This window comes from Bos grunniens, chromosome 7, assembly GCF_055505025.1.
Source record: "Bos grunniens cultivar Pamir isolate PY7600 chromosome 7, Bosgru_T2T1.0, whole genome shotgun sequence".
Taxonomy (NCBI): Eukaryota; Metazoa; Chordata; class Mammalia; order Artiodactyla; family Bovidae; genus Bos; species Bos grunniens.
In genome coordinates, this window is record NC_141171.1 from 40,264,797 (window position 1) to 40,278,155 (window position 13,359).

At 40.3% G+C, this 13,359-nt stretch overlaps 1 protein-coding gene across 1 annotated transcript; it reads right to left on the reverse strand.

Moving 5' to 3' along the window:
• Positions 1-432: 432 nt before the first annotated feature.
• On the reverse strand, positions 433-1,401 carry LOC147369142 (olfactory receptor 2V1-like). Its single transcript, XM_086411127.1, has one exon. It carries the CDS (start codon positions 1,381-1,383, stop codon positions 433-435), a length of 951 nt encoding a protein of 316 aa, XP_086267253.1. The 5' UTR covers positions 1,384-1,401.
• Positions 1,402-13,359: the final 11,958 nt, after the last annotated feature.

The window sequence follows — 13,359 nt, forward strand, 5'->3', positions numbered from 1 at the left end:
GGGAGCTCTGGAACTTGGTTGTCCCTTCAGGGTCAAACTGAGACAAGACAGTCAGGCATTTATATCCTATATTACCAGTCACGAGATTCAGACAGCTCTCCAAGGAGAACCATGGCCTTCAGCAAGGTGCCTCTCCTCAGCATGGACAATTCCTTGAGAGGAACACAGCTGAGAGTGGTCACCTGCCCACTCTCCCAGCCCCTGAGGGGTGAAGGATCTGTGTCTTCTAGTCTTTGTAATCCCAAAAGCTCTTACATTGCCTATACTCAGCATGGACAGAATTTATTGAATTAATGTGCTAATCTGGTTACTTCTGGTCAGAGAATGACTTTTATTTTCAGTGGGGCATGTTCATACCTCTTTCAATCAAACTACAGTTGAATAAGCCAGGTTCCCAGGGCCCAGAGCTGTACAAGCAGTGGCAGTGGCATGCTATTCCTGTCCCCCACCACATGGACACCTCCCCAGGAGTTTCTTGAGAGCACCAGCCACTTCCTTGTTCCTCAGACTGTAGATGAGTGGGTTGAGCATAGGGGTAATCATGGTATAGAAGGCTGAGACCACCTTGTCCTGCTTGGAGGAGTGGTAGGTCTGGGGCCGCATGTAGGTGATCAGGGCAGCTCCGTAGAAGAGAGAGACGACTGCCATGTGGGAGGAACAGGTAGCAAAGGCCTTTTTCCGACCTTCAGCGGAATGCATGCGGAGCACAGTTACAAAGATCAGCAGATAGGAGACAGAGATGACAGAGAAGGGCAGAAGCAGCATGAGGATGCAGCACACATAGATCAAAGCCTCATAAATGGATGTATCTGCACAGGCCAGCTTAAGCACTGCAGGGATGTCACAGAAGAAGTGGTCGATTTCCTGAGATCCACAGTAGGGAAAGCTCAGGGTATAGATGGCCTGAAACAACCCATCCACCAGGCCAAAGAGCCAAGATCCTGCCACCATGAGCCAGCAGACACGGCGGCTCATGACCACCGAGTACCTCAGTGGGTTGCTGATGGCCACATAGCGATCATAGGCCATGAAAGCCAGCAGGAAGCACTCATCCCCCAGGAGGGTGACAAAGAACAGGATCTGGAGCCCACAGCCTGTGAAGGAGATGGAACCATGGCCCAGGAGATAGTCGATGGCCATCCGTGGTACAATGGTAGAGATGAGCATGAGATCCATGAGTGACAGCCAGCTGAGGAAGAAGTACATGGGGCTGTGTAGACGGGAGTCAGTGTTGATGAGGAGGATCATGAGCCCGTTGCCAGAAAGGGCCACCAGAAACATGACCATGATGATGGAGAAGAGGAGGAGGTGCAGTGGTGTGTGGTTGAACAGGCCTAGGAGGATGAAGTGGGAGATGTGAGTCTGATTTTTCATCAAGGCCATTGTTCCTGCAGAGGGATGCGCCAGACAGAGGGTTGTGATCTGAAAGCAGGAGGTTTATATTCAATGCCATATTACTAAAGTCATTAACACTTTTCACAAAACTTTTCCCTCTTTATATGTTACCTGGCTTAGAGTAACAGACATGTTCTCTCAAGAGAAAGAGTGCGAATAAACATGCAGGCTGCTGTTGTTGTTTCAGTGTCTAGGTCTTTCTGCACATAACTGAAAAGCAAATGTTAAGCTATTTTTACTAAAATGGACACTGCTTCTACCTTTGGTAGGCTGGATCTGTCTCCAGCCCACATAGTTGCTTCTCCTGAAGCTCAGTAAAGGATTTGCTTTGTCAGGGAAAAACTACCAAAGCAGAAAAGACATTTACCAACTTTGCGACCTAGTTACTTAATACCCTTTCTGAACCTGTTCTCTCATCTTAAATCGGGGTAACAACTGTCTTGTAAAGTGATAGTAAAGATTGAAAGTAACAACTTGATCAATGCCTGGTAGTACAGAAATGATGACAGCTGACGTCACTTGATCATTTCCCATGTACCAGGTACCATGTTGGGCACTGTCACATTCTAGCATTCAATGCTCATAACTGCTTTGAAAGAATAATGATTATTCCTATTTCACAAGTGGGGAAAGTGAGAGAGTGGGAGGTTTATTAATTTTTTTCAAATGTAAAAGCCTAAAATATTTTCTAAGAAAAATAGTAAGTGAAAAACTGCTGCTGCTAAGTCACTTCAGTCATATCCGAGTCTGTGTGATCCCAAAGATGGCAGCCCACCAGGCTTCCCAGTCCCTCGGATTCTCCAGGCAAGAACACTGGAGTGGGTTGCCATTTCCTTCTCCAATGCATGAAAGTGAAAAGTGGAAGTGAGGTCACTCAGTCGTGTTCAACTCTTAGCAACCCCATGGACTGCAGCCCACCAGGCTCCTCCATCCACAGGATTTGCCAGGCAAGAGTCTTGGAGTGAGGTGCCATTGCCTTCTCCGAGTGAAAAACTGGGGACTACCCAAAAGCCCAACCCAAAGGAAAACCTAAGTAAATTGTGGCATGATTAAATGATAAAATAATATGTTGTCAGTGTGATACTTATGACATTTTAATAGATACTGAATAAAAAATTTATATCAATGAAGTATTTTTGTATTTCAAAAGACTGGGAGAAATATGCCAAGATATTAACCATGCGGTTCCACCTAGATAGTGGGGTTAAGAGTTACCTCCCTCCAAAATTTTGTTTTTTACACATTTTCTATTTAGAAATATAACTTAATTTTAAAGTAACATTATACTATGTATAAGATCAACAGCCAAAAATCTGTATCTTTCTCATACTATACCACTAACCAATTAAAAAGTAGAAAAAAAATATTTACAATTGCAGCAAAAACTATGAAGTAGGGACTTCCTTGATGGCACAGTGGATAAGAATCCACCTCCAAATGCAGGGAACATGGGTTTGATCTCTGGTCTGGGAAGATTCCACAGGCTGCAGAGCAACTGAGTCCATGTGCCACAACTACTGAGCCAGCACTCTGGAGCCTGCAAGCCTCAACTACTGAGCCTGTGTGTGGCAACTACTGAAACCTGCACGCCCTAGAGCCTGCAGGCCACAACTACGAGCCCACGTCCTATTACTGAAGCCCAGTGCCTAGAGCCTATGCACTGCAATAAGAGGAGCTCCTGAAATGGAAAGTCCATTCACACAGTTGAAGAACAGCCCCCACTCACCACAAGTAGTGAAGAGTAGTCCCTGCTCATCACAAATAGAGAAAGCCCACACCCACACAAAGCAATGAAGACTCAGTACAGCCCTAAATAATAAATAAATAAATCTTAAAAATATATTTTAAAAAAACTGTGAAGTACCTAGGAAAGAATGCTGATTCTAAAAATTACAAAACATAAGTTAAAAACAGAAAAGAAGGCCTGAAGAAAGCTATGCAGCTCAACATTGTAAGGACGCAAATTCTCCCCAAAATTAATCTATCATTTCCATGTAATCATGATTAAATTCTCAACACAACGCTTGCAGTTTTGAAATGACAGTGTATACTCAGAATTCTCTCAAAAGTCACTCAAAGGCAGTAAGGAGATCAAGAGCAGAAACACTGTCCATGTTGGCTGAAGTTGGAGTTAGCTTAAAAAAGAACTCACTAAATAAAATTGTAAGGGTCACCAGAAGCTATAGAAACTGAGCAGGGTGAAGAGAAAAGGGGAAAAGAACACCCATGAGCATAGACCTCAAAGTAACTCATCAAAGAGGGGGGCAAAACCAAAACTGATTGTTTGTGCCAGCAGAAGGAAAGAACTGGTACAAAGAAGGTCTTGGGACCTGGTTTATTCTAGCAAAGGAGAAGGGATTCAACAAAGACTCACACAGATGAGCTGTATTTGCAAGAATTCTGTTCTTGTGGCATAGAGAGAAGAGAGGCTATACATAAGAATAGCCCTCCAGGGAGTTCTCTGGCAGCCTAGAGGTTAGGACTCCAAGCTTTCACTCCCATACCCTGGTTCAGTCCCTTGTTGAGCCACTGAGGTCCCATAAGCTGCGCAGTGGCATGGCCAAAAAAAAAAAAAAAAAAAGAAGCCCTGTAGTTCTTCAACTTAGAAACCTGAGGTTAACTAAATATTATACTCGGCACTCAGAGTCCCAAGACCTATGATACCAGAGTCCCAAGAACTCCACTTCTGGAATTAAATGGCTGATTGAACATACTCAACTTCTGTTTCCTCAAAAAAATCTTACTAGAAAGAGGGTAATGAGTAAAATCTGAACATGAGAAAAGCAAGAATAACAAAGCTTTTAGAACCTCAAATAAATGGGTGGATTGTAACTAGCATGCAGACCTAAGATGGCTAAGGGACTATAAGTCAGGGCAAGGGTGAGACTGAAAATGGTGATTTTCTGAAAGATGGCTAAAGGAGCACAGTTCCCTCCCAACTCCACACACATGGGCCCCACCCATCCCTCATCCTGGCAGAAAGTAGGAGAATAATTCTCCAGAGAAGTTGAATCCAATAATTCCAAACCCAGTGGAGGCCCAGTGGAGGTGATGGTGCTGTGAGCACAAGGCAACATGTCAAGAATGGGGTTGGGGGTTGGGGGGAGTTCCCAAGATCCAGATTTATTCCCTTTAAGCAGGAAAATAGATGAGCCTCTACTCAACCCAGAAAACATCTAAAGATACTGACATTGTAAATTAAAAAAAAAAAGGCCAGTCATTTTGCTAAGTGAAGCCACAAATGACATGCCCATGGGCTTGCCTGATACCTCCACCTAGGAAAGAATCCATTGGGAAAGAATCCACCTGCCAAGCAGGAGATCCAGGTTTGATCCCTGGGTCAGGAAGATCCTCTGGAGAAGAAAATGGCAACTCACTCCAGTACGCCTGCCTGGGAAATCCCATGGCCAGAGGAACCTGGTGGGCTACAGTCCGCGGGGTTGCAAGAATCAGACATGATTTAGCAACTAAAAACCACCACCACCTACATGCTTAGGGTGCCCAACGTGTTTGTTTTGACCCCACATTTTAATACAGGTAGACAACAGAGGGTCAGCAAACATCTGAAAAATGTTTCCAACCTCAAAGAAGGAAAGGAAAATCAACAGCAGAGCAAAATGGATGAAAAAAGAAACTCTTCAGGGAAACAAAACTGTTTACATTCAACATTAAATGATGTAAGGAAAGATACAGTAAACATGAACTAGAATGATGTGCAATAGAAAAAGGAACATTCAGAGGATGGAGGATTTTTTAGTAAAAATATAGTTCTATTATTCATTTTACAGATATATGTGCACATACATGAATTGATGCACAGACAAGACGGTTTGGTGTAGATTTGTTTATAGTAGAAAAAAGCTGGAAAGCAATCTATCAACAGAGGAAAAAATGAATAAACACTGGAATAATATTCAAGTAAGAAACAGAATGAGATTGCTTATTATGTGTTGATAAAAACGTCTCCAAAATAATACTGTTCAAAAAAAAGCACATTACAAAGTGGTGTTTATAATGTAATTGTAAATATAAAATGTTATACTGTATAATATATAATTATGTACCATAATTATGTTATATATTACTATGTAAATTTTATGCTATAATAATATACTTATACTATATCACATATTATATAATATATACAAGTAATTTATATAATATTACATTTTACATATATATAAATGTGTATATATACACAGATATATACATACATACATAGAAGATATTTATATATAATACATGCATATACAAATAAATTAAATCTCTGAAATAAAACACAGGATCTACTAACAGTGTTTGCCCCAGAAGAAAGAATTAGAAGAATCAGATTGCTGAAATTTAGGGTAGAAAAAGAAAGTCTTTATGGTATTTGATGTTGTCTCTCTTGAATTTTACTCTTTGTGAGACAATACATACTTTAAATAAATACATAAATATAATGCTGAAATGATTATCAATAGCATTATTAATGGGAACTGATAAAGTGAGAACCAAGATTCCTGTTGGTACTTAATTAATGTTTTCTGAACAAAGAGTCAAAAAATTTTGAAAGGGTTAAACAATGGCTAACAGACCAAAGTTAAAAGTGATACTACCTCATCTATTATCAAAATGTAAAAAATCTAGTATCAGTGAAGGAATAGAAAAACTGACCAACAAAAAAGAGTAAGTCCAGAATCATCCTATGTGTATGAAAATTTACATTCCGATTTAAATAATACCATCTAAATTCTGTGAGAAAAGAAGGGCTATTAAATAAATGGTGTAGAACAATTGCTCATCTCTTTTGAAAATCAATTAGGTCTCTAATCATACCACACACAAAAATAAATTCTGGAAGCTTAAAGAACTGAATTAATAAATAACAGTATCAAAAGAAATATGGGAGAATGTATTTATGACCTAGGACAAAGACTAGATGCATTTAAATATGACATAAAGAGTGACATATACATATATATACTACCTGTTTTATATAGTAAGTATGCAATAATAAATAAAATATCACTTAATATGTGGAATCTAAAAAATAAACTTATTTACAAAACAGAAACAGACTCACAGACTTAGAAAACAAACTGATAGTTACCAAAGGAGAAAAGTGAAGGAGAGAGATAAATTAGGAGATTGGGATTGACATATACATACTACTAATAAATAGTAAAAGTATTTAGTAAAATAGATAATCAACAAGGACCTACTGTTTAGCACAGGGAGCTCTACTCAATACTCTGTAATATATTGGAAAAGCATCTGAAAAAGAAAGTTACATGAAAAAAAAGAATAGATACATGTATATGTATAATTAAATCACTTTTCTATACACCTGAAACTAACAAGCCTCATAAATCAACTATACTCCAATATAAAATAAAAATTTTTAATGATATGATATATTATAAAATTTATATTAGACAGCAACTCATAACATTTTTCTATTCAATATGTTTAAAGAATAACACAATACAATAAGATAAAAGATAAACAAAATAAGCAGTAATTCTCAGGGGGAAAAATCCAAATAAACATTAGATTAAAAACTCCTTTACATCATTCTTCCTTGAGGCCCTGCAATAAATTCTTTATTTCACCAAAACAAAAGCAAAAATAAGCAAAAAAGACTGCTTTATTTCACTAGTAACTAGAGAAAATCAAACCAAAACAAAGATACAACTCTTTAACCAAATTGGAATAAAGTTTGGGAATATTAAGTGTGGGGAGGCAAGAATATGAAAAACAAGTACACATAAAGTCCTGAAGGGCACAGAGGATAATAATGGATACTTCTGAAGAGAAGATTAGAATTGGGTGAGGATAGTGGTCAAAGACGGAGAAGGCGATGGCACCCCACTCCAGTACTCTTGCCTGGAAAATCCATGGACAGAGGAGCCTGGTAGGCTTTCACTTTCATGCATTGGAGAAGGAAATGGCAACCCACTCCAGTGTTCTTGCCTGGAGAATCCCAGGGACGGGGAAGCCTGGTGGGCTGCCATCTATGGGGTCGCACAGAGTTGGACACGACTGAAGTGACTTAGCAGCATCAGTGGTCAAAAAGGAACTCTAACTTAATGTATTTATGTGTTTTTTGACTTTTGACAAGAATGTATTTATGTGTTTCTGGATTTAAGTGAAGATTGTCATCAGCAGATAACTAACATATTTGGTAGATCTTTGCTCTTTCAGCTTGCATTGTAACATAACTTTTAAGACACATTCAACAAATTAAACATTAGGAAATTTTTTGAAATAATTTATATTTTAGCAACATTGGCCAAATACAATTCTCAGTGTCAACTTGGGGGATATTGTGGGGGATCTCTTTGTTGTCAAAGCTAACTAGCCATACACACCACACTCGTAGCACATAGGATCAAATTGATAATCCCATTCCAGGCAAAGATTGTAAGCCTTGTAGAGCAATAGGATGCAAATGTGAAAGAAAGAGGGTGAGGGATTAGAGAGCTGAAGGATGAGGAGAAACATTAACAATGGACCAGGAGAGGAAGGGAGAGATGAAAGGAATAATGAGAAAATGTCATGGAAAAGGAGACAAGATTAACAGCCACGAAAAAAATAGAAAAAAAAATAGAGAACTGTGTTGCAATATAAAAAATTATTCTTCCAGAGAAGAGACAGAGAAAGTAGAGAACACAAACATGGTGAGAAAAGGGAACACAGATGCTGAGAGAGAAGGATCAGGGGAAAGACAATGGCACAGATGGGAGAAGACATAGGAAAAGGAGTCCCTGAGTGCAGAAGGCAGCCAGGCAGAGGCACAGAATTCTCCCGTTAGCAACACATTAATGAGCTCTCTGAGTTCTGGAACTCTGGAAGCTGGGATAGCCCAATGTCTTTGGCTCTGCCCACCCTTCTGGGGAGAGCTGTGGAGCAGACTGGATTGTCTTCAAACTCTTCTGGCTTTCCTCAGAGGCAGTTGCTTACAGTCTGGAGAGAAGCAGTACAATGGCCTGACCCTTCCCAGCTTCCTTCCCAACCCCCACTGGAATATCCTGCACTCATGTTCAAGAGCCTGGCTTCTTCCAGGTGAACAGAGATCCACAGACCCTGTAAGGCCAAACTCAACAGATCCCAACACGCCAGACCTGCCTGTTGAGTCTCAGACTTCATCTCCATCTTGATATGTCCAAGTCCACTCAGGTTCCTACTGGACAGAGTCTGTGCTTGAATTCATACCATCCTATCTATCTGCCTGGAATGCCTTCCCTGACTATTCATTCATTCAGGTGATACTTACTGAACATCTATAACGTTCCAGGTTCTGTTCTAGGTGTGGAGAATAGACTGGATAAGAAGATGCACTCCTCTCTGGGATCTGACACTCCTGATGATCTTTCCTCCCAACCCCTCAAATTCTGACTCTTCCATCAAGTCCCTCCTCCTCAGTGGTCTCTCCTCTTATATCAGTTGGTGTCTAGAATTAATAAGTTGCTGATTAATCTTGTAGTGCTTTATTGACCAACAGAACATCAAAGTTAGCTTAAATAGGAATTTATAAACCCTGAAGTTATGCACAAAATTTGGTGCTTATGTGCACAATTATGGATAGAAAGTCTGCAATTCTATTATATTCTCTTAAAAAGTGAAAATAAAATGCATTTCATTTCTAAATTGACATTATTTATCTGGTGGTACTGTTTACACTTTCAAGAATGGATTTCCCCAAACTTAAGTTACTGAACACAAACACTGTTAGTGTGGTCTCTGTGTGCACCACAAGTGTTACCTATTCACACCCAAGAACATGTAGCACTAAGGGGATGTGGCAGTCCAGCAATTCCCATGGGTGCAATCTCTCTGCCCTTAAGGGTACCAGGGAGGAAGTTCTCCACTATTTTGTGGAATCAAGAGAGGCCTCCGGGTGCCCAGGAGGTGAAGTTGGATCCTGAAGGATAATTGGAATATCCAAACTTAGCAGAAGTCAATTAAATACTTCAGAGATAGGGAAAAGACAGAGCTTGAGGCAGAGAAGAGAAAGCAAAATATTGATGGGGGTGGCAAGTTGGGCCTATTGACTCAGCAGAGGATCTGCATAGGTTGGCAGTGGAGGGAGCCTACCCATGAATGTTCAGATTCAAGAGTTGGAATGGAAACCTATATATCACCAGGTCATGGCTAAGAGATAGAATTTGGCCAATTATTAGCATTGGGCAAGTGCTCACCGAATCTTTCATCTCATCAATAAAATGACGTGTAATCATCTTCCACCGTGGTTATGAAGATTAAATGAGTTCACATGTTTAAAAGCTCACACAGAAAAGGCTCAGCAAATGGTGGGTATCCTTGGCTGTTGAGAAAAGGAGCAGGTCAATGCCTAGTCACTGAATGGCAGAGAGACAAGAAGACAGAGGAGAGAAAGAAGTAACTACTAGTAATTAGCTATGATGGTCCAAGCAGGAGCCCCCCAGTTTTATCATCTTTAAAGAATACAATGAGGGTAAAATAGGATAATGTATATAAAGCCTCTTCTCTAATGTCTGGTATACAGTAAGTGCCGTATACACAGTGGCAATTATTATGATGTCTACAACCTCTGTTACTTATTATGCTCTGGACAAAAGTGGTAGCAGAAGGACAGTAAAAGAGGTAAGTTTTTTTAAAAGTTAATTGCACTGGAAATCAGAACATACAAGTTAAAAGAAAATTTGAGCTGTTTACTCTGACTTACCAAATGAATCAATTGATTTTTGATAAATGTCTTTTAATGAATTGATGGGAAAACTGATCTTTGCTAATAAGGAAACCCCACTATAATGTAATCTAACACTTTGCTATCGATTGATATACAAATTTCTCCAGAGAAAGCCTTCCCAGGTGGCAACATACAAGATTTTGCTTAGGCAAAGCAGGAGATATTTTAGGACAGAAAGGGTTTCCTGCACCACTCAGATCAGACTTGCCGGAGCCCAAGTCTGTACATGACACTCCTGCAGAGGTACACCTAGGAATTTTGTAAGAGAGCGCAAAGAGGGGAAGTCAAACCTATAGGGTAACTTTCTCAAAGAAGAAAAAGCTATAGGGTTGGAAAAGAAGGGAGCAGGCACATCAAAACATATTTCTCCAAATGAGAGTAGAGCTCTGACATTCAACTAGATGGGGTATTGGAGAGGACTTCCAAAAGAAAAAAATATATATACAGGGTGTTGGGGAACAGCAAGAAGAAATTTGTTTTCTAAGGTTGGAAATATAGGCACATATGTAAGTAGAGGATTTTATCCTGTCTTTCAAAATCTAACAACCAGATATCATCACAGGCAGATAACTCTCCCCATACCCTGAGTCAGCCAATTTCAGGTAGTCTAGACTTTGTTGCATCCTCTCTCAACTTGAAAAGACAAATCATGCCCACTGTTCCTGAAACTTGTGATGAGACCCTGAGGAGGTAATCTTCTCTTTCTGGGTCTCAGTCTCCCAAGCTTTAAACCAAAAACCTCAATCAAACAACCCTCAGGTCTTCTCTAGTTCTGCCCAAGGAATAAAGGATTAAGAGAGGTAAAAATTTTTTTCAGAAGTAAAATCTAACCACACGAGTTTCCTACCTTAAGAGAAATTGTAAACAGGAGAATGGCAGGAATGGTAGTGGGGTAAAAGACATTTGATAGCAGAGAGGTGAGATACAGGACACAGCAAGAAGAGCCTTACCTGAACCCAGGTAATCAATGACATCAGGAAAGCCTGGAGAGTCAAGAGGCAGATCCCACCGGGAGCCCTATGTCCTTGGTGAACAGATTTCACAACCCAGGGAGGACTGATCAGATCGGTCAGTTGGGTCTACAGTGGGATCTCTCTCATTGCAAGAAAGATCTTGTAATCTTCTTAAAGGAAATGGGCCTGAAATGGAATCAGGAGGGACTTAGGAAATGTAAAGAAAAGAAATTTCCAGGAGAAATAAAGTCTTGTGTGGTCAGAACACCTCAAGAATATCCTCCTGTCTTATGAAAATAGCAGTTAGCTGTGGTGCTATGGGTACTTCCCAAGCTGAGGGAGGAAATATTAAATGCCTTTCACCATGGTTCTGAAGAAATGCACTTAAGACTGGTAAAAAATGGAAGAAAATGAGTCTGAAAGAATGTAGAAATCTAGGAAAACCTGGAAGTGAGAGTTCCATGCTAAAACCTGGCAAAATCTTTAAGGGTTAAGAAAGAGTCTTTCAGGAACAAAAATTAGAGCACATAGAGACCAGACATTCTTCATCCCAAAGGAAAGCAGTGTGGGAGTGGGTCAGACCAGAAGAAAAGGGGCTTCTGGTTGGGAGAAAATATAAAGCCTCTCACCTGTGGAAGAAACCCCTTGCTGGGCTAGGTCAAGCACCTATCTAAGAGACTTTATTCCTTGCCAACCCTCGCTGCCATCCATCGTTCTCCCTTCTGCTGTGACTGAGGAAAGTTACTTCTGTTTTCACAAATCCTTAGAGAACCCTCTTCTGCAACATCTTTGTTCCCAGTCCCTTGCAATTAAATCTCTTGGGGAAGGAAGTCTCCTTCAAAGTTATCTGCTCACCTGATCTCACCACAAAACAAAATCTCTCCTGGGGATATGTAGAGAAGAAAACTGTTAAGAGATTCTACAGGACAATCTGGGGGACATCGGCTATCCTTCCATTCCAAAATGGAATGGGAAATGTTGGCTTTTGTTCTGAGTTGTGGTCCACTTTGTGCGTGTCCAGTAAATAATGTGTGTAGCTGAAGCCATCAGGACATCTTCCAGAGTCTTCCAGACTGTTGCCCCTCTGATTCCTTCTACCTCTTCCCATTATCTAGGTTACATGAAGAGGGTGCACCATGTGCTGTCATGTCTGACTCTTTGTGACAGCATGGGCTGTAGTCCACCAGGCTCCTTTGTCCATGAAATGTTCCAGGCAAGAATACTGGACTGGGTTTCCATTTCCTACTCCAGGAGATCTTCTCGACCCAGGGATTTAATCTATGTCTCCTGCATCTCCTGCATGGGCAGGCAGATTCTTTACCACTGCACCACCAAGGAGACCCAGGATAAATGAAGAGATGCCCACCCAAAATCATAATGACCCTTCTAACCTCTGGGTTCAATTCTGCTGCAATTCAAAGTCCTCAAGAGATGAAAGATTCAACAAACAATCTGTTATGATAAAGAGGTAATCTGTCCCTGGACTGACCTCCTCCTGCCCACTTTTCTATCATCTCTAACCCAGCTGAGCTTTTGTTATACTAAAAAATTTACAAAAAGTAAAGATAGCATAGCACAACAGACACTTTACCTTAAAGTCAGGCGGAGCTGTATGTCCATGATGTTTAAACTTCTTTTAGGCAAGGGACTCGTGTGAACCCCAGTTTCCTCATTTGTAAAATGGAAATAATAATTTTAACTATAAAATATGTGTTCTAAGAATTAAACTGAATAGACAAACTAAATTCCTCTCCCTGTTGTAGAAATGCAGTTACTAGTGTAACTTCCCTCCATTCCCTCTGCTGCTGCTGCTGCTGCTAAGTCGCTTCAGTCGTATCCGACTCTGTGCGACCCCATAGACCGCAGCCCACCAGACTCCACCATCCCTGGGATTCTCCAGGCAAGAACACTGGAGTGGGTTGCCATTTCCTCCTCCAATGCATGAAAGTGAAAAGTGAAAGTGAAGTCACTCAGTCCCTCTAAAGCCCAAAAATAGAGACAAAATACAGACCTTACAAAAATCGTTTATAAATCTCATTAAACAAATAGAGCAAGCAATAGAAACAATACTTAGGAGGAGGAGGAAGAATCTAATTTCCAGAATTACCACATTATCATATTCAAAATATCCAATTTCAGTGAAAAATCACAAACTATAAAGACAAGAAATGCAAAGAAGCTATCCTTGAGAAAGCAGACATTAAACCTACCAGACAAAGACTTTAAGTCAACTGACTTAAATATTTTTTAAGTGCTGAAAGAAACTATGGAGAAAAAGCTACAGAAAACAATTTTTAG